The sequence below is a fragment of the Microtus pennsylvanicus genome, chromosome 19 (assembly GCF_037038515.1).
Source record: "Microtus pennsylvanicus isolate mMicPen1 chromosome 19, mMicPen1.hap1, whole genome shotgun sequence".
NCBI classification, from domain to species: Eukaryota; Metazoa; Chordata; class Mammalia; order Rodentia; family Cricetidae; genus Microtus; species Microtus pennsylvanicus.
The window spans coordinates 34348765-34372528 of NC_134597.1; the positions used below are offsets into that span (position 1 = coordinate 34348765).

Sequence of the window (23764 nt, forward strand, 5' to 3'; positions counted from 1 at the left end):
GCTCCCCTCTATTGCAAAAATCTGTGGTTGGGCCAATACGGAAGGGTATCCAGGGACATTTTGTAGTAGCATATCTGATTTATGTTTTCTTCTTTAGAGGCCTCTTTTTATAGACAAGTTCTCAACCAGTAAAGAAGCACAAGCTGGTCCCTTAGATTTGGGAATGAGCCTCTGGCTCATCAGGTCATTATAACCGACTATTATCGCTCTGAGATGTGGAACCAGGTTGAAACAGATCAGCACTCTCTCTAAAGTCAAAGTGATCAGGGTTGATGATCTTTGCTGGCTAGGTGAGAAGGCTGATTCAGGAGAGTTATTGCATAGGCTTCCCAACTTCAGAGGTAGGAATCATAACAGCATCTAATGTATGAGCTACAGAGATAACTCAATGAGATAATCCACAGAAAGCTGGAATTGTCCCCCCCACCAGTGTATTTCATCATCCTTTTTATTATTTCTAATTATAATTGCTGCTATTTGTGATCCTCCAGCCCCAGATTGCCAGGCTATAGTTTTCGTATCTGTCCTAGGAGAAAAACATAGTTCAACAACAGAGAAAACCAGACTTCACCTACCTTCTCTGAATACATCTGGGAAGTCCCCTATGCTAAGACATCTATTTCATGTTCTCAGAGGCTGAGTAATGAGAATAATATTTTTTAAATTTAATTTTAGGGTGCAATAAAAGTGAAAGCCTATGTACCTGATGCCGTCTGGTATGACTATGAGACTGTAAGTAGCTGGAAATTTTCTTAAACTCACAACTACAGCCGCAGCTGGGTAGAGAGGTACCCCTCTGGAGCTGAGAACTCCCATTCCTGCACAAAAGAGTATCTCTGTAGTGTTTTCTATAGCTTCACAGCACAGTCTGGGTAGAGCAACCTTAGAATGTAACACACATGCACTTTGTTCAGTAATAAGATAAAGACTCAAAAGGCTTCTCATGAGCAAGAGTTAGAGAGTCTCATGGGTGATTCGAGTTTGGCCAAAAATTAGAAGTGTCAACTCACAAAATGTACATCAAACAGGCTCGGCATGGCAAAACTTCTTTACAAACCCTGAACTGACCTACAGTTTGAGCTCCTTTTGTTGGATTGTCTGGGTAGAGAGTTCAGCTAGGTGGAAAAGAGATAACCCTGTGGAGAACTCAGCATGATGTGGGCCCTGGAAGTTCACATAGTATGAGGCCAATGTGTGTGATTTATCTACCTGCCTCAGGGGGCACAACTGACATGGAGAAAGCAAAGCGTTGAGATGGAACTTCCTGGAGATAAAATTGGACTTCACCTTCGAGGAGGCTACATCTTCCCCACACAACAGCCAAGCACAACCACAACAGCCAGGTAGAGCATGGGATGTCTTTAAGCGGGTGCACAGCTGACAAAGGGGAGCTTTCCTGGGATGGTCTGTTGAGCAGACTGTGGGTGGGAAAGGTGCCGGAGTGGGGTACATCCCCTTGAGCTTCACTTGACCTTTCCTCTAGAAGTTTATGACCTAGAGCTGCACCCTGACTGCTTTGAGAGATTTTAATCCACTCCTTCCCCAACTCTCTGAACTTGTCAGAACATGCTGACAGCGAGAATTCTCAGCTTTGCTGGTTTCCCGGTACATGCTCAGCTTTCTCACTGAAAGCCTCATGTCTGGGGACGACTATGCTGGGCAAGCCTGGTCACATGGTTCCCTTCCTGCTTTGACCTGTGTGTCTCTCAGTGGCTCTCTGCTCTTGACTCACAAATTCTCATTATGACCTTCACCTCTTCCAGCCTGAACCCTTGCTTCCATCCCTCCCACAGAGCTGTTTCCTTTTTGTGACTAAGGAAAACCCAGCTGCTAGGTCAAGGTTAGGAACTAAACTGTCAAATACACCTGCTGGGAGAGGGGAAAACAATTTATTTCAGTAGAGTGATACTGGTATATCAACCACTTCAGGACAGCAGGACAGGTCTCATGTTCAGGAGTAGTTGACCAACCTATGACGGACTCCAGGTTGTTGTTGTGTGTGTGTGTTTATTTGGTTACAGCTTGGTGTTTCTTCTTTGGAGGGGGTGGTAGTGGCTTTATTTATTTATTTTTTGGTTTGGGGAGATTTTGTAGCTGTATTGGGTTTTTGTTTGTTTTTGAGAAAGAATTAAAGTTGAGTGAGTGGTGGGGGAGGATCTGGAAGGACTTGAGTGAGAATATGATCAAAGTATATTTAAATTTTAAAATTGCTTCAAATTGTACAACACACACACACACACACACACACACACACACACCAATGTCTCAGATTTTTTTCTCACATGTCATTGACTCCAGTTGTAGACTCCATCTGCACTCCACTGAAGAGGTGCATGTTTCTGTCACGTGTCCCAGAAAGTATTAGATTATTAGATTTTAATATCCTGGGAGTTCTTAGAGTTCTATAAGCTGTGTTTTCCATTGAAATCCACATATTATCTGAAAATTTCAAATTACTGACATTTTTACAGGTAAATACAAAAACTCCTGTTTTCTCCTTCTCCATTTGCTCGCCATCAGTCTGTTTTGGCCACGCCTACCTTCCTAAAATGAGCGTCCTGACCTGTTGCTGCCCTGCTTGAAATCTTGCCTCCATGTTTAGAAACAGTACAGCCTGGCTTACCATAGCATTGAGCAGTGGTTTTGCTGGGGCGCCTTCAGCGCTCAGGCCTGCCCTGGACAAAGGTTGCTATTCTTGTTCTCCTGCATCTCCTGTCTTAATGCATTTAGGCTTCTTGTGTGGTACCCTTTGCAAAACACTATGCGTATTTGGAAAATGCTTAATCACCAAGCTACATCCACTCTCCATGTTCAGCTACTTTCTCAAAGGTCCCAGCTAAACTCAGATATTATCTCCAACTCTTCCAGCAGAGTGATAGTTACCACTTCCTAATTCCTGGCGATATATATGCTTTTCTCTCAAGACAAAATGACAAGTCATCAAATAAGGAAAGTGGCCATTCTCTTATGATCCTACTGTATATTTTTGTTTTCTCAGAAACTGTGTCTTTTTTTTAGCGCTTGACACTTCTCAGGGTATGGACTCCAAACACCTAGCCATAGCACTATTGTGGAAGAGTTCTCTCTCTTAATCTGCCTTCAAAATGATACTTTCAGCCACAGTTTTTAAGTTGTTTTTATTGCACTATACATTTCTATACATTTTTCTCTGCTCCCCTTCCATCTCCCCCTCTCCCCTTTACCCTGTCCCATGACCCCCCACACTCCCAATTTACTCAGGAGAACTTTTTTTTCACCTTCCTATGTATGTTTCATGTATGTCTCTCTTAGGGTTCTCTTTGTTGTCTAGGTTATCTGGGGTTGTGAACTGTAGGCTGGTTTTTCTTTGCTTTACATCTAAAAGCCACTTATGAGTGAGTAAATATTATATTTGTCTTTCTGAATCTGGGTTACCTCACTCAGGATGGTTTTGTCTAGATCCATTGATTTACTTGCAAATTTCATGATGTTATTATTTTTTACCGCTGAGTAATATTCCATTGTGTAAATGTACCACATTTTCTTTATCCGTTCTTTGGTTGAGGAGCATCTAGGTTGTTTCCAGGTTCTGGCTATTATGGATAATGCTGCTATGAACATAGTCGAGCACATGTCCTTGTGGTATGATTGAACATTCTTTGGGTATATACCCAAAAGTGGTATTTCTGGGTCTTGAAGTAGATTAGTTCCCAATTTTCTGAGAAATCATCATACTGATTTCTGAAGTTGCTGTATAAGTTTGTAATCCCACCAGCAATGGAAGAGTGTTCCCTTTACCCTACATCCTTTGCGGCATAAGCTATTATCAGTGTTTTTGATCATGGAAAATCTGACAGGTATAAGATGGAGTCTCAGAGTTATTTTGATTTGCATTTCTCTGATGTCAGCCATATATTGATTCTGTCTCTCACATTCCTACCTCCTTCATGTGTACTTATTGTTAAGCTTTAGAGTATTTTCATCTTCAGAGTACTAGAAAGGCCTGACAATCTTGCCCTTATATTAGAGGGAGAATAGAGCATCTGCTGCTAGTAACCTTTCCCGATTGAAAATAGTTACAAATGTTTGACAAATTCTTTGAGCCCTAAGGACTTGAGTCTTGTGCTTCTGTTCCCCACAGCCGGAAGAACCCTCTTGGCCTTCTCGTTGCCCTGAATGAAAACAAAGAAGCAAGAGGAGAGCTGTTCTGGGATGATGGGGAGTCAAAGGGTGAGTGCTGCGAGAGGGCGTGGCCATGGGAGGACAGAGTGTCTGACTCTGCCCCTCCACCCCTGCAGGCCATTTAGCTGTGCATGAGATATCACCAGGCATCTTAGAGCATCCTCCCAGAGAAACCATCTGCTTCTGGCTGACAGTAGAGCTATCATATAGCACACAAGTCCCCTGTCTGGGTCTGCACCATCAAAAGAAATGAAACAGTGTGTCACAGAGATGCTGGGCATCTCCTGTCCACTGTGGCCTTGTCTGTACTAGTGAGGATCTGGAAGCAGCCAAACTGTCTGAAGAAGTTGTGGTTGACAGGTCTATTGCAGTGTTCTTCAGTCATGAGAAGAAAGAGGAGTCAGTTTTTAGGAGAGGAGGTGAAGCTCATCTTCTGTGGGTACAGGCCAGACTGACATGTCTTTCTTTTTTCAGATACTGTGGCCAACAACATTTACCTCTTCAGTGAATTTTCTGTCACCCAAGTGAGTGCATATTTTATGAATATTGTGTGTGTCTTTTTTTCTGAAGATGACTATATATGTCCTACTATGTGTATCTAACTGTATTTATTTAAATATCAGCATGTATGTGGGTGACGATTCTATTTATGACTTAATTCATAATAATTGCATCAGCTATATTGATCAAGGTATCAACAGTAAAAGAAAACGAGATATTGTTGTAAAGGATAATTCTGTTTCCTCATCGCTCTCCATTAGCATAATAAATTTGTGTGCCCATTAGCACATATTAGAACTTTGGGGAAGTTTGAGTGTGTAGTCTAGGATGGGGACTGGAGGAGCTGGAAAAACCAAGTGTTTTTATAATTTGTTCATCTTTATACTTGATGTGTTTCAGAACCAATTGAATGTGGCAATTTCAAGTGCAAACTACAAGGATCCCAATAACTTAGCATTCCAGGAAATTAAAATCTTTGGGACGGAGGCAATTTACAATGTTAGAGTGAAGCAGAATGGTGTCCTTAGTCAAATGTCTCCACAAATCGCTTACAATCCAAATCTGAAGGTAAGAATTCATCCCAGGAAGGTGACTTTCACGAACCTCCGTGGTGACTTATTATCACGTCCTGCTAAGATTACATGGGTTGTTGAAGAACCAGAGCCTGACAGTGATGTTGGAGTATGGAAGAGGAAGGTAAAAATGTAGAGACAGTCTGAGACACCATGGCTCCAGTTTTTCCATCCTTATTTCTTCCCTCTAAGTGATTGGTTTTCTCTAACTGGATATGGGGACAAGGTCTGAGGGATGGGATCTGAAAGTTGATGGTTTGTACTCCAAGGTGAAAGTAGAAATAGAGAGCTTATGAATAAAATGTTTTAATTGCTGTTGTTTATTTAATGTTTAATGCTTCTTTCCATTGTTAAACTCTGTTGAGAAGGGTATATGACTCTAACATACATTTGCAGGAAATAGTTTATGAAGATGATGGTGTTGCTAACTAACTTAGATGGTGACTAGAAAGTGGGATTCGGGGAGATGTGATGAGATCCAGCCTTTCTGTAAGATCTGTATGCAATTCCTCTTCCTTCGCACTGTGAGGGACATTTTCCAGTCAGGTCTCAGGACTTATATTCCTCATGGAATTGGAGCTGCTCAAATCATCACAGTTTTAGGATCTTTTGAATTAGGGAAATGATTCCACTGAGACTTCTACTAAATGGCCTATCTATGGTATTTTGTCATCACACTTTGTACAGAAGAATATGCATTATGAAGTTACAAGTAAAGGATTATGTCTTTGGTTATATCTGGGGTAAGTGTAAGACAGCTGGAAGATGCATTCGTGAAAATAATCTTTGTTCTTGAAAGAAAATAAGATAGTTAACACATCACCAAAGAGCTTTTTATTCTTTGAATCAGAGTGGTGAGAGATAACAATTCACATACATGAAAATATATGAAAGAATGAAGAAGTGTAAATCCACATTGGCAAGATATTTTGCATTGGTCTTATTTGATATTCAAGGTTTAATGCAGTAGTTGAGATCAACTTTGGGGAAAGCGTGGATAGAACAGGACCTTGAAAAACAGAGTTTCATGGAGATTGAGAGATGGCTCAGCAGTTAATAGCACTGATTGCTCTTCCAGAGGACCCAGGTTTGAATCTTAGCACACACATGTTGGCTCACAAACATCTGTAGCTGCAATTCGAGAAGAACCCAATGCCACTTCTGACCTCTCTGGCTACACACATAATGCACAGATATACATTCAGGCAAAACACATATGCACATGAAATAAACGTGGATCCATCAGATTTATGTGACAAGAAGTCTGAGATGGCAAACAGATTGGAGTTTGCTTTTTCTCAAATTAGATGTTCAAAGTTGAGACCTTGCTGAAGTTGATTAAGAGGTTGAAATTCATTAGAGCTAAGATCTGTCATGTCTAACGAGTAGAAGTGGCTGCTTGGATTAGTCACAATGTCCTAATTCTAGAAGAGATAAAAAGGAAACAAAATAAGCAAGAAAAAGAAAGTTGTAAAAAGAGGAAGTCAGAGTTAAGCTGATTGGGCAGGCCCTTCTAGCAAGAAAGAAACCAGACCCATAATCAACACAAATTTACTTTCCTGGCTATGAATAAGCTACAGTCATTAAAATTTCAGATAATAATTAGAAGAATCTGAGAGTTGAACCTGAAATATCAAAATGGAAGTTCACATTTCATATTAATAAGACAGCTGGTAGTGTGTTCAGAAAGAGCCTTGTTTTCCTAGAGAGCATTTGTCTTGGGGATGCTCTCCAACTTAAACTATTCTTGACAGGCCAAAGGTTAAGGCATCTTACGTTATCAGTCCTTAATTTCATGCCTGACTAAGGTCTCATTCACATGAAGAAGCAGTTTTGAGTCAGAGAAACTTGTCATATTTGAGAGGGTCTCTGGCACCCAATTAAGGAAGTCATATTCAGTTCTCCAAGGTCCTGACAATGACCCTTGAATCAAGGCCTTCTTGGTGTCTGTAGTGAAGGGTGGGGATTGAGGGACAGGAAAGCCAGGGCAGTGTCCATTGGAAAGACACTGAGAAAAGGACGGTGACACATTGAAAGTGACACAGTGCTCCAGATTCTCTCTCTCTCTCTCTCTCTCTCTCTCTCTCTCTCTCTCTCTCTCTCTCTCTCTCTCTCTCTCTCTCATCTATCTATCTATCATCTATCATCTATCTATCTATCTATCATCTATCATCTATCTATCGATCTATCTATCTATCATCTATCTATCTATCTATCTATCTATCTATCTATCTATCTATCTATATACATTTTCACACTTTCTGAAAAGAAGAACAGGGGTCAAATAGTTTAGTGAAGGGATTAAAAAAGTGTGATCATAGTTTTTCTTGGTCTTTCTCTTTCTACGATGTAATAAGTAAGTTTTTGATAGAATACTGTTATTTTTTTTGTCTCAATCCCTTACTCCATACATACAGTTGTATAATTGAAAACTGTAATGTATTCTTTAAATTGTTAACAGCAGAGCATAAGGCTAGACTAAGAATGACATTTATACCTAGTTAACATAAAATGGTTCAGGTCTGGTATGACCTTTGTCCTGAGGATGAATTTGCTTTCCTTCAGGTTGCCACCATCACAGATATCCGTCTCGTGCTGGGAGAAGCATATACAGTGGAGTGGGACCGTATGGAGGACCAGGAGAAGATAGACTGCTATCCAGACGCGCAGGGTGCTACTGAGGCCAACTGCATTGCCCGTGGCTGCATCTGGGAGGTGAGTGTGCTGAGGACGTTCGTGGAAATGGGAAACTCTTGAAACGCAACCTACAATGTCTTTAGCCCAGACAGGTATACACATATTTATTAAAATCTATGGAAAAAAAGGCTCTAGATGAGGCTGATTTAAATTGAGGAGGGAAGAACCTAAAAGGAGGTGTTTACTGTGTGGTTTGTACTTGAGGAATTTAGAGTCATGCTTAATTTAATTGTTATAGGCATGAGTGAATGAAGTGATGGCTTCCTCCCTATAAATTGACTTTTCTCATCTATTTGGTAACTTCATATCTCTTCTGATGTAGAATATTGACATTCTTTTCAGGAATCCAGTTCTTCTGGGGTCCCTTATTGCTACTTTGCCAATGAGCTGTACTCAGTCAGCAATGTTCAGAATGGCCCAAATGAGGCTACAGCCGACATCTCCCTGAAGGCTTCTCCATTTACCAATGCCTTCCCTTCTACCCCTGTGGATCAACTGCAATTGCGAGTGATCTACCACAAGAATGACATGTTGCAGTTTAAGGTAAGCGCAGTGTGTGCAGTCAGGTGGGGGCGGGGTCTTTCCAGGTCCATCGCCCTTTGCAATCATGTGTTATAGCATCCCAAAACCAAGTTTTATTTTTTCAGTAAAATACTCTAGAACAGCATTGTCATGAAGAGAACAATGAAATGACTGGTAGAGCAGCAAAACCTCTAATTTCGAATTCGAGAGAATCAATGCGTCTACAGGAATGTTTGGGAGAAAAAAAACATAAAGAGGGAGCAGAGGAGGCTACTAGGAAGTTTGGGCAGCTGTGGATGAGTTTGCTCCAGGGAGAATAAGGGAGGCTGGGAAGAGCAGACGTTTTTGAGACCTTGAGACCATCTTGGTCATTCGTATCAGCTACAGGACGGAGATGCCTGAGGAATGACCATCGAGTTCCTAGGTTTCGTGTCTGTGTATGGATGGTAGTGATAATAGATTTGTGATTGACAATAGACGAGTAGGAATATAATGAAAAAAAATAAAAGTGATTTCTTTTCCTTCCATGGTTTAATCAAGCAAAGGGACTGGGGGTGAACTAGCTATCCTCTTTGTTGTTTTCTGATTAAACTGGGAGCTGCCCCGAAACAAGGGTTTGTCTCCACCATGGTGGTATTGGGATCCCACAGGGAGGCTGCCCTCCAGTGAGCACTCATGGTGCAGGAAGAACACAAGGCAGTGATCAGGGCAGACTGGCTTCGCCTAGACCACTCTTAGAGTCTGAGCTCAGTCTGGACTTGAGTTCTCCGGCTTCTGCGGTGATGTTGTTTTCTGTGTCCTCACCAAAGTGGAGCTGGTCGGGTGTGCAGCCTCAGCTCATACTCACTAACCATGACGCTGTATGGTGGTTCTCTCCTCCACACACATGTCTTTCTGGGCCACTTTATACTCTGGGTCTTGGTCTGTGTTGTTTCTTTACCAGAATCACTTGGTCTCAATTTTATGCCTTGTTTTTTGCTGCTTAACTTTTAAGAGTCAGCCTGTATTTCTTCCAAGAAATCATCTTGCTGTTCCTTCCCTGCAATAGCAAAGCCCTTCTGCAGAGTTCATGTCAGCTGGCATCCCCCAAGAGTGCTGAATTCTTCTTTCCTAGTTCCCTGAATGACCTTAACCTTGGATTTCTCAGTTCCTGCCCCAACTCTTTGCTGTTGTGTCTGCTACACTGTGGCTCTTATTTACTTGGCTTTATTTCATTTCCAGAAGAGATGCTTTTAATCAGGATAACTAATGTTTTTTCTATTTTCGAGTCTTATATCCCCCTGCACTCATAAGTCCACACCCAAAAGAATATGTCACATGTTTATAAATACCATACCATTTTCAGAATGAATTTTTCATGTTGATTCCAGGTTTGAAATTGATGAACAAATGTTCTACTGCCTATACTACTGGGATATGTCCCAGATTACGCTGTTTAATAGAACCTTGTTCCCTGCTGTGTTGGTTAAGTCCTGTTCTGTGAGGTAAAAGGAGACCAAACAAATAGGCTCTAGGCTCTGTGAGCCGTGCTAAAAGTATGCTGAGGCATTTCTAGAGGACAATTCTTGGCTACAGTGTTCTTTTGAAATGACCGCTAACTGAATATTTACACTGTTAATGTTTTAACATATTTACCTGTGATGGATTGATCAATTCAGTATTGTTCAAATATCTAGAGTCAAGCCTCTCATATTTTGTGAGGTGGGAATTAAAAATCTTCATGAGTTATTTTGAATTGTATTGTTAATACTTCAATTATATTGTTAATTTGCAATGCTGTTAATTATGATCACTGTCAGTATGCTAGGAAAGAATTATGATGTAAATGCCACAAGTTTGTTTTTTCATAAAATGATTTCCTCTGGCCTAGATCTTTGATCCCAACAACAAACGGTATGAAGTCCCAGTGCCTCTGAACATCCCTGCTGTTCCAGAAAGCACCAATGATAGCCGGCTATATGATGTCTCCATTAAGGAGAACCCATTTGGGATTGAAATTCGCAGGAAGAGTACAGGCACTGTAATGTGAGTGGGCCCTGGTGTGACTCAGGGTTCTTGCTTTCCTAAACATTCCTCCCCAGTCCCATTGTCCTTGAAGATATCTGTGCTCAAAGCATCAACCTGCCCACATTCACATCCATGATGTAGTAATTATGTCCTATGGCTGTGATAAAAAGCCATTGCCAAGACAACTTATTGAAGAGTTTATTTAACTTTATGGCATCAGAGAGTTCAAGTCCATGATGGTGAAGTGGATGTAGGCAGCAGGCAGGGCAGCAGGAACAGGTGGAAGACCACATGTTGAACTGCAAACAGGAAACAGAAAGAAAACTAGGAATTGTGTGAGGTTGTGAACTTCAAAGCCTGTCCCCACTGACATACTTCCTGTATGAAAGCCACAGCTCCCAATAGTCCCCAAATACTGCCCAAATGAGGGCCAAGTACTGAAATACCTGTGACTATGGGGGATAGTTCCTCTAGCCACTTCATGAGGAAGTGCTTTCTGTTCATAGAGGAAATATTTAATACTCTGAGAGTGATACTAAGGCAGTTGCAGGTTCATAGGAATTATTGAGCAAGTACTTACTTAATTCTTTCTTTGAATTAGGTTCCCATATGGTGCTGTTGTCATACATAGACAGATGTGCTATTTCTTCCATTAAACAAAGTTAAATTATACACTGAAGAGAAATTTGATATAGTGACAATTGCTATGCTGGAAAACTCAGGGAAATCAGATTGTCTGTTGGCATAGATGCCGTAATCTGAGTTTGTGTCTCTTGGGAAGAGGTGATGTTTGAAATGGAACCTAGATTAGGAGAAGTTCCAAAGAGAGTTCTGGGAAAACAAACTTTTGTGATAGAATGAAATAAGTCATGAGCTGGAGGGAATTTATCATTTACAATAGAGATTCCCCTGAGGTAACAGCTAGGATGGATGTGGAGACAAAGCAGGCCTGGGAGATGGGATTTAGAACAGGAAGAGCCCTGCAGGGTCCTCAGATGCTGTCAGGACAGATGAGCGTGCATGTGGGCAGGGGTGTGAGCTGGTGTGAGGTGCTCATATCGCAGCCCTGGATACATGGAGGAAGTGGGCATCAGGGGTCAGAAGCAGAAGGCACAGTGAGTTTGGGGTGGTAAGGTGCAAAAAGTCACTGGATCTGGGACTGTGGACAGCAGTAAAGGGAAGCAAAGATACAGAGCAAAAGAACTGATGGAGACTTGGGCCTTAGCTATGGTGACTGTTTATTTAACCACTAACTTACTAGTTTTGTTTGAGAGAGACTCCAGTAGGGATGGTTTGTGCAATGGAGGACTCTGTTGTTCTCACAAAGGCAGCTGCTGTAACCACTAGGAGCTGATTTTTTTTTTTTTTTTTTGCAAATGTCTCTTCTCCTTCTGCAGCTGGGACTCTGGGCTCCTTGGCTTCACCTTCAATGACATGTTCATCCGCATCTCCACCCGCCTGCCCTCCACATATATCTATGGCTTTGGGGAAACTGAGCACCCAAATTTCAAGATAGATTTGAACTGGAACACGTGGGGCATGTTTTCCAGGGATCAACCCCCAGGGGTAAGGACCAGGTGCTTGGGTCTGGGTTCTATCCTTTCCACCCAGGCCATGTGTCTTGTAGTTCTCTTTCCAGACTCCATGTGACTGTTGCCTTCTCCTGCTAGGCAGATGGACACATTTTTAAGCTCTTCTTTCCCCTTCAGTTTCTAAAGGAAGAATCTTGATTCAACTTAACAATAAAGTTTCTGTTGAGTTTATTTATCATAAACACAGTCCCCTCACCTCTTTTTTCCTGTGTCTCTCAGTACAAGATGAACTCCTATGGTGTCCACCCTTACTACATGGGGCTGGAGGAGGACGGCAAAGCCTATGGAGTCCTCCTGCTGAACAGCAACGCCATGGGTAGGACGAACCTTTTTCCCTTATTGTATGCCAATTATTCTTCAATTGCTTTAGAATGTACTTAGTGAAAAAAATATAATCTTTGTGGATTGGTTTTGCCTTTCATTGACCCTTTGTATATATAATAGATACATTATATAAATTATATATAATTTACCCAAAATTATTTGTAATGCAGCTAGTGTGAGCTTTTATTTAACTTCTTCAATTCTTTCTGCACATACTCCAGAATATCTGCTGTCAGTGTGTTACAGTTGAAGAGAGAGAAGGTCAGGATTCCAGGGTTAATATTCTCAACATGAAGGATTTCAAATTGATGACAATTTCTTGTGTTTTCAGATGTGACATTCCAGCCCCTGCCTGCCCTAACATACAGAACCACAGGGGGCATTCTGGACTTCTTTGTGTTCTTGGGCTCAACTCCAGAGCTTGTCACTCAGCAATACACAGAGGTAGGAAATATGTGTGTTTGTAAGTGTGTGTGTGTACATACACTCACAATATATTTCAACCCTGCAATATAGGGTTGTCACATAATATAAATGTCATTTGGTTCCTGTATTTGATGGTCTCTCTAAGAGAAGCTATAGTATGGAATGTTGGAGAATGGATATATTCCTATAACTATTAAAATTATGTTTTCTCCACTTATGGCAATATAGCATAGTATTTTCAGGGTCTAATCATGGGACTAATGTGATTGAGAGCTATGCTGGTAGTGATCTTGATGGTGTTGTGAGGGGTGGTGGTATCGAATATAGTGTTGGTAATAAAACTGATTGTCAGTATGGTGACCATTATAATGATAACGGTACAGAGGAATATAGGACATGAGGTGATTGTAGTGGAGTTGAATGAGTGGGCTTCGTGACAGTGTTGGTGGTGGTTGATATGATGATGTTAGGGTAGTCGTTCTATAGGCAATGGTGCTTATGATAATGATAGCAGTGGGGGTTATCATCATGACAGATATGACATCATGACATTGACACAGTGGTTACAGTGTGGTGATAGAGACAGTATCTGTACCTGTGGAGCTGATGGTGGGAATCATGGTGCCTGGGGATGAGAACATTGTTGGTGACATCAACAAACATGTATGAAATATCTACTGCATCTATTACTTAATACATGTGAGAGGGTGTCTCACAGACTAAGTTACTCAGTCAAATCCACATGAAAAAGCTCTCAATATTAGTTCTGATTCACAAGTCAAAAAAACCAGTACAAAAATGTCACATATTTGCCCAAGTTCACAATCAACAAGAGCTAGAGACTGTATTCTACATTAGCTATTTCCCTCTTCGTTGTGTGTTTTTAGATTCTAAATTATATTTCTGGAAATCTGAATGAAAGCAAGTTTCTAGAATTCCCGAAAAGTGTGCTCTGGGAAGCTGTAGGTTTTCTTTAGTGTGTTCCTAGAGCTCCTCACACCCTCACAGTTACTTTCTGTATTTAAATTTGGTGTCTAATTTGATTAAAATATTCTGACTTAATATCCAACTTTCATCTAGCTTCTCCTTAGAAGTACTAATACTCTCTGTCTGTTTCCTAGTTGATTGGTCGGCCTGTGATGGTACCTTACTGGTCCCTGGGATTCCAGCTGTGTCGCTATGGATATGAGAATGATGCTGAGATCGCCAGCCTGTATGATGAGATGGTGACTAAGCGGATCCCCTATGTACGTACATCTGCTGAGGAATTTTTGTCAGATTTAAGTATGACATAGTGTCTATCTCATGTCATGTCCATACTGTGCTTATGCCATCCATAGTGGTTCAGGGGAGACCACTGCCCTCACCACAGTGGTGACTCAGACTCACAGAGAGCAGCTAAGACTGGTTCACGGGTGCTGTCTCCTGTGCCAGGCTTTCCTCAGCTTCTTGACTGACTTCAAGATATTTAACTATACTGCCCTTACTGACATGATAATAAATCACCATTCCAATGCTAGTTCTCTCAGTTAAGGAAACTTCACCCAAACTCAGTGAAGTAATCCCATATGAGGATTGCTTTCTTGGACCTGGCACAGCACAATTCTCTGAGCCCCAAACGCTCACTGGCTCCATGCTAAAATCCTGTATTGAGTTTGTAGTGAAATCATATTCAGAATCAGCCACATTCATCTCAAAACCAGAGGTCCAATAACCAGAAATCATTTTGTAACCCTTTGTGTTTTTTTGTATGTATTATTCTGTGTTGTCTTAGTGCAAAACACTTCCTGTAACACAGAGGTACCCAACTTGTGGGTTGAGAATTTTGATTGGAGTCAAAGGACCCTTTCAAATGGGTCTTGTTAGTCCATTGAAAAAACACAGATATTTACACATAATCCATGAGAGTAGCAAAAGTACGGTTAAGAAGTAACAATGAAGATAATTTTATGATGGTGGCTCGCACACCATGAGGGACTGAATTGAAGGATGACGATAGGACAGTTGAGAAGCACAGGTGTAAGAGAATCTCACTGCTTTTGATCACCCCCAACACTGGGTCCTATACAAGGAGGGCTGGATCTTTTATGATCTGTGTCTATTAGGACTGAATATTTGGTGTTGTGTTCCATGAACAAACTTCACTGATTTCAGTACATATTCATAGAGAAGTCAAAGCATTTTTCCAATAGTGTTTTTAACTTTTTTTTTTTTACAACAGCCTTTACAGACAAGCATTGGTACTTACCTTACACTTTTGTTGATGTCGAGATGAAATTTATTTCTGTTTCTGAAGAAAATAAAAAACATCAGTGAATATCCTCAGATCCAAAGCTTTAATGTGGCATACATAGGGGTGGACTAGCTGGGCACAAGCTGCAGGAACTGCTGGAGACTGACCTCTCCAGTAGGCAACCACTCTTTCCTGTGTCCTCCCAGGACGTGCAGTACTCAGACATCGACTACATGGAGAGGCAGCTGGACTTCACCATCAGCCCCGAGTTCTCTGGGTTTCCAGACCTGATCAATCGCATGAAGAAAGATGGGATGCGGGTCATCCTCATTCTGGTTAGTCCATTGTGAATGTGTACGCTGTGCTTGGGACAATGGATGGGACTGTGTAGGGATTGCTTAGAATGTCTGTCCTTTCCAGTTCTTGGAGAGAAACAGAAGTCAGTTTCTGTAAGTGTATTTCATGGCAGTCACAGAAACTCTACAATGAAATTCCAACTGGAGACGACCTGTTGGCCACCCTGTCTTTTTTTGGGCATCTTCTGTCTTAATTTTCCACCTGCCTTGTGCTCTGATTTCAGGACCCAGCAATTTCTGGCAATGAGACACAGCCCTACCCTGCCTTCGAACGGGGTATAGAGAAGAACGTCTTCATCCGATATCCCAATGATGGAGACATTGTCTGGGGAAAGGTATGAGCTCTGTGTTGATCCAGCCAGACTCACATAGGGCTAGAGCCACTGTTAGCAGTCTGTGGAAATGTTGATTTTGGGGCTTTTATGTGTGGTTTTTAAAGTTGTGGGCTTTTTTTCTTTCTTTTTTATTTTTACTTTTCTGTTTTCAGCTAATATCTGCTGATCTGCTCAAGTGCTTTTAGGAATCTATTTTCCTTTATGGAAGTCCTCTCTGGCAACTATTTTTTTTTTTTTTTTGGTTTTTCGAGACAGAGTTTCTCTGTGGCTTTGGAGCCTGTCCTGGAACTAGCTTTGTAGACCAGGCTGGTCTCGAAATCACAGAGATCCGCCTGCCTCTGCCTCCCGAGTGCTGGGATTAAAGGCGTGCGCCACCACTGCCCGGCTCTCTCTGGCAACTATTAACCCTAGATCCTTGGCTTGTAGTTTCCTAAGAAATTAATTGTATAAACATCGGTTCAGGACATGTCTGTTAAGTCTCTCCTCTCCATAGGTCTGGCCTGATTACCCTGGTGTTGAAGTGAACGACTCTCTAGACTGGGACACTCAACTGGAGGTAAAAGGCACTCTGTGGATGCTGGATGTGGTCAGGGTTTCCAGGAAGAGGCAGCCATGTCTAGGACATTAGATGTGTCTACACAGAGGACAGAGACATGTGAGAAAGAACCATGTAGGAGCCATGTTCCTCCTGTCAGTCTGAGACCCATTATTTTATGGTTAGCTATGTTTTACTTCAAGTTGTGATGTTGGCATTATTGACCATAGGGTTGAAGATACAATGTGTTCAGTTTTCCTGCCCATAGTTTCCTATGTCATAATGGCAATTTCAAATGCAAAACTGTCAGTTCCTAAGGGCTGTGAACTCAGAACTGGATGCTAGCCTTGACAGCTCACAGCCTTTGTCCTCAGTTATGGGATCCTGTTCTCCATGTATGTTTGTGTTCACACACAGGCTGCTCCATGTCCACACGTTACTCCGGCATCACCCTTCTTCCATCCTGCACTGGGCCTCTCGACTTTCCTTTTCCATTCAGTTGTAGTCTCCTGTTATTAATTTGCTTTCTTCTGAGAACAGGCTTTCCATCTAATGGGATCAAGTAGCCTAGGTTTCTGCCCTATGTTCTTCTCATCTTCATTTGCTTCTGTGTCTTGCATAAATAAATTCATTGACACTATTAGCAGAAGATGCATCAGACCCTCCTCTTCCTAAGATGTTTATCCAGAGCACCGAGTCTGCCTGTTTATTTCTCTGAGTTTTCTGATAAACCTGTGAGCAGTGTGTACACTGTTGGGAGGTAGCTGCTTTTGGTCTTCAGTTTGCTGGACCTTTAACTCTTCCTTAACAATGGTCATAATGAGGGACTGGAATTGTACCAGTGTGTGCTGTCAGGAAGTCAGTGTACAGGAAATGTGGGATGGGAGAATTGATGATGAAGCTGGCTTATATGTGGTTTGTAAGGGACAGTTGAGATCTAGAAACCTGTTAGATGCAAGAATTTATCAACTAAGTATCATTCTGGACACAAGCACAGAGTTTTTAATTTAAGTTTTAATCATATAAAGCCCATGATCCACCTGAGCAGTCCATTCCATACAATGTAGCTGGTTTCCAAATTCTGGGAAGGTATATTATTTATGATTTTTATCTTTATTCTTAAATATTTTTCTAAAAAGATAAGTTTGTTTTATTATATAGATTCTGTTCAAACCATCACTGCACAACTGTGGAGATATAAGAATTCATACAGTTTTTAGTACATGCCTGCTTCCTGTATGATATATTCATTTATGATACATTGATTATATTTTAATTTGACAGTTATACCGAGCATATGTGGCATTCCCAGACTTTTTCCGTAATTCAACTGCCGAGTGGTGGAAGAAAGAGATTCAAGAACTCCATTCAAACACAGATAATCCAGGAAAGAGCTTGCAGTTTGATGGCCTGTGGATTGTAAGTGTGTATGGATTTGTCTGTGTATGCCTGAGTATGGGTGTGCTTGTGTGTATATGTGCTGCTTTTAGCATGTGAACCCATAACACTGGGCAAGGTGATAATCATTTTCAGAAAAAGGTTTCAGACCTAGCAAAGGACCAATCATCCAATCAAACTTAGAATTGTCCTCAACATAGTGCATGGGAACCTGTCTGTTTTCCTGCTGCAAAACCTCCACCACAATTAGTGGGAGTTACTTAAAGCATTGCTTGTCCTAATGGAAAAAATGAAATAATATAGCCAGTCATGTTCTGGTTATTTGTTATTTCTAGCTTGTGCTTTCCCAGTGTTTTTTGCTTCCCCTCTGTGCAGCATCTATAGGAATGCTAGATAGTGAATGTTGACCACTTCTTTGTTCCTAATTGATGGAACTTAAGTGTCTTTAAAAACAATCCATATTCTCACTATTTGTAGGATATGAATGAACCTTCCAACTTTGTGAATGGGGCAGTTTCTCCTGGCTGCAGCAATGATACTCTGAACCATCCTCCCTATATGCCACGTAAGGACCGTGGGATCTCTTCACTTGATGTGCAGTGGATTTGAGGAGATGAGCTCAGCATCCTGTAGTTACCCTGACCATCAAAGACACATCCTCACAATTATTGTGGTTAAATAGGGTCTAAGTCAAAAGCACATCATATTTCCAACTGAGGCTGTTAGAACATTTCTTGAATTTGTCCAGAAATCACTCAACTGTGATAATGTCTCTGTGGTGTGATCACTTACAAAATTTCTTTTTCCACCGACATGTACTTTGAAGTGGATTCCCCTTTTCATGGAGTTGGGGAACTTTAGAGTCATGCACATTTATAGCTTAGTTCCCTTTCTGAGATGTGTGACCTTCCAGAGATATTACAAAATGTGTCCTAAAGTATAACAGGCATACAACACTATCCATTCACAGAAATATAAGAAGGATATGAAATAACTTCTGTATTAAAAGGTTAGCACGGGACAGAAATCTCAAGGTCCAAATCAGGAGCAGAAGGAGACGGAGCACGAGCAAGGAACTCAGGACCGCGAGGGGCGCACCCACACACTGAGACAATGGGGATGTTCTATTGGGCACTCACCAAGGCCAGCTGGCCTGGGTCTGAAAAAGCATGGGATAAATCCAGACTAGCTGAACATAGAGGACAATGAGGAATACTGAGAACTCAAGAACAATCGCAGTGGGTTTTTGATCCTACTGCACGTACTGGCTTTGGGGGAGCCTAGGCAGTTTGGATGCTCACCTTAGGAGACCTGGATAGAGGTGGGCCGTCCTTGGGCTTCCCACAGTTCAGGGAACCCTGATTGCTCTTCGAGCAGATGAGGGAGGGTGACTTGATCGGGGGAGGGGGAGGGAAATGGGAGGCGGTTGCGGGGAGGAGGCAGAAATCCTTAATAAATAAATAAATTTTAAAAAAAAGGTTATGGGACTAGAGGGGTGGATCAGCAGTTAAGAGTGATTACTATCCTAACAGAGAACTCACGACAGGAGACTCAAAATCACTGGTAACTCCAACTCAAGAGTATTGGATATCTTCTTCTCCTATTGTGGTTGCTGCAGACATCCCTTCTTTCTTATACATACATACACACACAAATAAATAAATGAATGTAAGGCTTGCACTAAAACCTGCCCTATAGTGACCACTTGACAACCACCCGACCTCCATTTTCTTTAGTGAATTTGATACTGAAAATGCCTTCATCACATTGCTACTGAGAGGTCTCTTGCTCTTAATTGCTAAACAGAAGGGGAGTGGGTATTTAGTGTTAGTATCTTCTAAGAAGAAATCAAGAATTAAGAGTCAAGACTAATCTTTACTGATGTTTCATTATTTCCTCAGATTTGGAAGCCAGGGACAGGGGCCTGAGCAGCAAGACCCTGTGCATGGAGAGCGAGCACATCCTTCCAGATGGCTCCCGGGTGCGGCACTATGATGTGCACAACCTGTACGGGTGGTCCCAGACCAGACCCACCTACGAGTGAGTGATCCTCTGCTTTCTCCAGCTAATGGCACTGTAGGGACAGTGATGCTTTATCTTCCATTTTCCATACTAAGGGCTGAAAAGTAATCTAACTATAACTGTGTAGAGATTTATTTATTAAGCAAACATTCTTTGAGCATGTGTTCACACACTGTGATTGATTATAATTGGAAGGAAGATTTAAACAAGGTACCATCACTTCTTGTTTCCCCAACCAGAGCTGTGCAGGAGGTGACAGGAGAGAGAGGGATCGTCATCACCCGCTCCACATTCCCCACTTCTGGACGATGGGCAGGACACTGGCTGGGAGACAACACTGCTGCCTGGGACCAGCTGAAGAAATCCATCATTGGTGTGTGGGTTGTGCCCTCTGCTAGCTGTGGGTGGACTGGGGAGTGAGTAGGACCTTTGGTGTAGGCAGAGAATGATGCCTGTCCTGACCCTGCTGCATCTTTCCTTGCAGGCATGATGGAGTTCAGTCTCTTTGGCATCTCCTATGTAAGTGCTCTTGCATGCTCCTCCCCCCTAGGAAGATGGCAGCATCTGTCAGAAAGCACCAAGAGCTGACTTTGCTCCTTGTTGTTTCAGACCGGAGCAGACATCTGTGGGTTCTTTCAAGATGCTGAGTATGAGATGTGCATTCGCTGGATGCAGCTGGGTGCCTTTTACCCCTTCTCCAGGAACCACAACACCATTGGGACCAAGGTGGGATGTCAGCTTTCTCACCTCTGTTATGTCACTGGAAATGCTCCATCGGCTGTTGATCAATCCTTCTGCCTGTGTTTCCTGGAGAAAACAGCAAATCCAGCAGTTCTCTTGCTATATACCATAGTTTTAATATTGCTTTCATGACTTTTTTCCTTAGAGAATATTTTTCGTTATATCTTATGAAGTCTTATGATTTTTTTGGTAGAATTTTGTTGATATTTGCCAGTCAGTTAAGGATATTATAGGAGTACTAGTCATGCTATTCATTCTCTAATGTTTATGGCATATTCCATATGTATATGCAGTTCAAATAGGGTTTAATGACTCTTCTGTTTCTTCTTGTCTCTGGTGGACTTTTAACACTTTTCTTCTGCTGCTTTAGAGACAAGACCCTGTTGCCTGGAATTCAACCTTTGAGGACATTTCCAGAAGTGTGCTAGAGACCAGATACACCCTGTTGCCGTATCTCTACACCTTGATGTACAAGGCCCACACGGAGGGTAGCACGGTTGTGCGGCCTCTTCTCCACGAGTGAGTATTGAGCAGGAATCCTGTTGAATAATAAACAAGTTATTCATCATGTAGGGTGGAAATGGTTCCAAGACACTTTTTCACATTGAAGTGACAGGTCCCTTTTGCATGAGCTCTCCAGAGAGAGTATCTTTATTCCTCCCTTTAGTGCACTGTCATATAGAACACTTACAACACTTACATTGTGCATACGGTGTCTACTAGTGAACTTACCAATTGAAAGCTCCTATCATACCACAGTTTCTTCCTATTTTTCCCTACGAAGACTTCCCTACTTGGTGTGGGGATTGTGTTATTTGGACTCTGGCCAGCACATCTTCATGTAACTTTAGAGGACAATCCAGGGAATGATGGCAAGGACTAGTGTATTATTTCAGTACAGTGGACACGGTGAAGAAATGGAAGATACTTTGTGTCAGATAATATATTTCTGAAGTTTTAAGAATACAGCATGTGGGAAATGGTGTCTATGTGATCCTTATCACCTAGTGAAATATAAGGAAGGTATGGGGTATAGCTTGATTTCTGACATGGAACCGAACTTGAGGACTTCCTTGAGGCCTTGTTCCGAGGCCCTGTTGGGGTCATATAGTCACCTTCATTTCCTTTTCCAGGTTTTTGTCAGACCGGGAGACCTGGAATATAGACAGACAGTTCCTGCTGGGTCCAGCCTTCCTGGTCAGCCCTGTGCTGGAGGCTGTGAGTATGGAGACAAGAGGGAGTAAGGACTCCATGTAGGGCTGGGTGCCTGGGGTCATGCAGGGTCTGGTGTGAAGGGAGACATCGTGTCCTACTCTATGTTTGTCTCCTCTGGTCCTTCTGAGCCTAAGTTCCATGTCTTATATGTTCTGCCTTTAAACCTTTAATGTCTGCCTAATGTTTCAGGAATAATGTTGTCATGTTTTTAAGGATGTAATAATTTCTCCATTAGCCAAGTAAGGTATGCAGGGCCAAGTTCAGGAAGTGTAAAGATTCCTGTGATTCTTAGCTACAATTAACTGCGAATCTATTTGCAGCAGCCTTTGTCATTCTTTTTAAATCTCTTTATTCTTTAATTATTTCTTTTTATTTTTGAGGTTGTAATGTAATTTCACATTCTCCCTGCTCCTTTCATGTTATCTTGAAATAGTTTTCACCTTCTCGCTAAATGGTCTTGATGCTAGGAAAAAGAATTAATTTATTTGGTGTATCCTATTTATTTTGATAAAATAAACACATGAGATTAACACTCCTCACATATTTTTCAGGCTGCACAATTGTTTTCTGCTCTATAGTCACCATTGCCTGTTCATTTCTTTAGGGAGGGAATGAACACATCTATAAGAGAGTGTTGTCTGTTTTTTTCCCCGAGTCTAGTAACCTGAGGGGCTTTGTGAAAGCACTTAGTTTTGGTAGGCTCATTTCTGTGGCCGGAAAAGGAGGATCTTCATCACTGATAACCTAAGAGAGAAGAAGGAATTTTGTCAATTCTGTTAGCTTATTATTATTTTAAGTCCTCACCAGTGTATACTGGCCACTGTGTCCTCGATATTAGAGTCTCTGCTCACACTTTCTTTGTATTTTATTTCAGAATGCCAGAGAAGTCACTGCATATTTCCCCAAAGCCCACTGGTATGACTATCCCACGGTGAGTTTTTCTTCACATTTGTACAGTCAGAAGGTGGTAGCATACAGAGTGTCTGGAGATGATAGATACCGAGCTCATGCCTCTTCTGGAAAAGACCTTTTGTGGTCTTGAATGGTCACTTCACATTTTGTGGCCTCATTTCCTAACTTCTGACCAGTCACCCTTAAGGACAGCATTTGCAGTGGCACATAAAATATCTCACTGGTACCAGGCTTGCTGGGCATCCTTGTGTGTGAGTCTGGAGCTTTGTCTTAATATCATTACAGTGGGGTAGACACCAGTGAACTCTGGAAATCATGCTGTTGACTTCATTTTTCTTTGTATAAGTTCTTAATCGTAGAGGTCTTTTCTCTCTCCATTTTATTAAAAGGCCCCTCTCTGGGGCTGGAGACATGGCCCAAAATATGGTCGTGCTAGAACATAAGTCTGGTGTCTGGAGTTAGGTTTCAAGATCCCATGTGGTAGAGGAGGGAGGAAATGAGTTGTGCTCTGATCTACACACACACACACACCCCACACCCTAACACTTGCGTGCATGAACAACCCCCCCCCCCCGCTCTAAATAAATGGGTGGGCAGACAGACAAATAGATAGATAGAAAGATAGATAAAATGTAAAAGCCAGCCTTTGTATTTTGTAAACTTAAGGGGAATTCCTCTATATCAACACCCAAGAGTAACAGTTATGAGACTTGTATAAACATGTAAAACACATAGAGACATACAGTGCATCACTTGGGTACCCGAAGTGTTTACATGCATTTATTGATGAGAAGTCAACAAGAAGCTCTTTGTGGTATATTTCTGGGCCAGTGCAACCCTAAGGGTCCAGCTGAAAGGACAGGGCTTTAGAGGTTTGCTGCCCTCTAACAAAAGAAGGAAGTGGCGGGCCAAAGTGAGAGCATGTGTCAGTCCCTTGGGTGACAGCCCCAGGGGATTGGAGTAAGACTGGGTGACAGCTGTGTCAAGAAGAATGAGTTGATTTCCTTCTCTCTGTCTTGGAGGCAGCTGGACCCTCCTCCACTTGTTTGTTATTAGCTCATGCTGCCTTTAGGGTGAGGATGCCCTACTGCCTTCTTAGTAGACCACAGTCAGCAGAAGTGGGCCTCGTGTTGTCTGAATTTCATGCTGACTGCCTTATCCCTTCCTAGTGAGACCTTCTGGGTGTGTTGGGGGTTTCTGATATAGGGTCTGGAC

General features: G+C 41.9%; 1 protein-coding gene across 1 annotated transcript in view; it reads left to right on the forward strand.

The window, feature by feature from the left end:
- Positions 1–23764, forward strand: part of Mgam (maltase-glucoamylase) — a 143647-nt gene that overhangs the window by 36355 nt on the left and 83528 nt on the right. The window contains exons 19-42 of the mRNA XM_075953615.1: positions 676–732; positions 1219–1343; positions 4121–4209; positions 4636–4685; positions 5062–5229; positions 7800–7949; positions 8274–8474; positions 10324–10478; positions 11858–12026; positions 12272–12368; positions 12708–12820; positions 13924–14049; positions 15242–15370; positions 15616–15726; positions 16220–16282; positions 17546–17680; positions 18137–18224; positions 19561–19699; positions 19921–20054; positions 20166–20200; positions 20291–20407; positions 20793–20941; positions 21556–21640; positions 22512–22568. Of these exons, the coding sequence (XP_075809730.1) occupies positions 676–732; positions 1219–1343; positions 4121–4209; positions 4636–4685; positions 5062–5229; positions 7800–7949; positions 8274–8474; positions 10324–10478; positions 11858–12026; positions 12272–12368; positions 12708–12820; positions 13924–14049; positions 15242–15370; positions 15616–15726; positions 16220–16282; positions 17546–17680; positions 18137–18224; positions 19561–19699; positions 19921–20054; positions 20166–20200; positions 20291–20407; positions 20793–20941; positions 21556–21640; positions 22512–22568 (2742 nt within the window). The remainder of the gene's footprint in view (positions 1–675; positions 733–1218; positions 1344–4120; positions 4210–4635; positions 4686–5061; positions 5230–7799; positions 7950–8273; positions 8475–10323; positions 10479–11857; positions 12027–12271; positions 12369–12707; positions 12821–13923; positions 14050–15241; positions 15371–15615; positions 15727–16219; positions 16283–17545; positions 17681–18136; positions 18225–19560; positions 19700–19920; positions 20055–20165; positions 20201–20290; positions 20408–20792; positions 20942–21555; positions 21641–22511; positions 22569–23764) is intronic.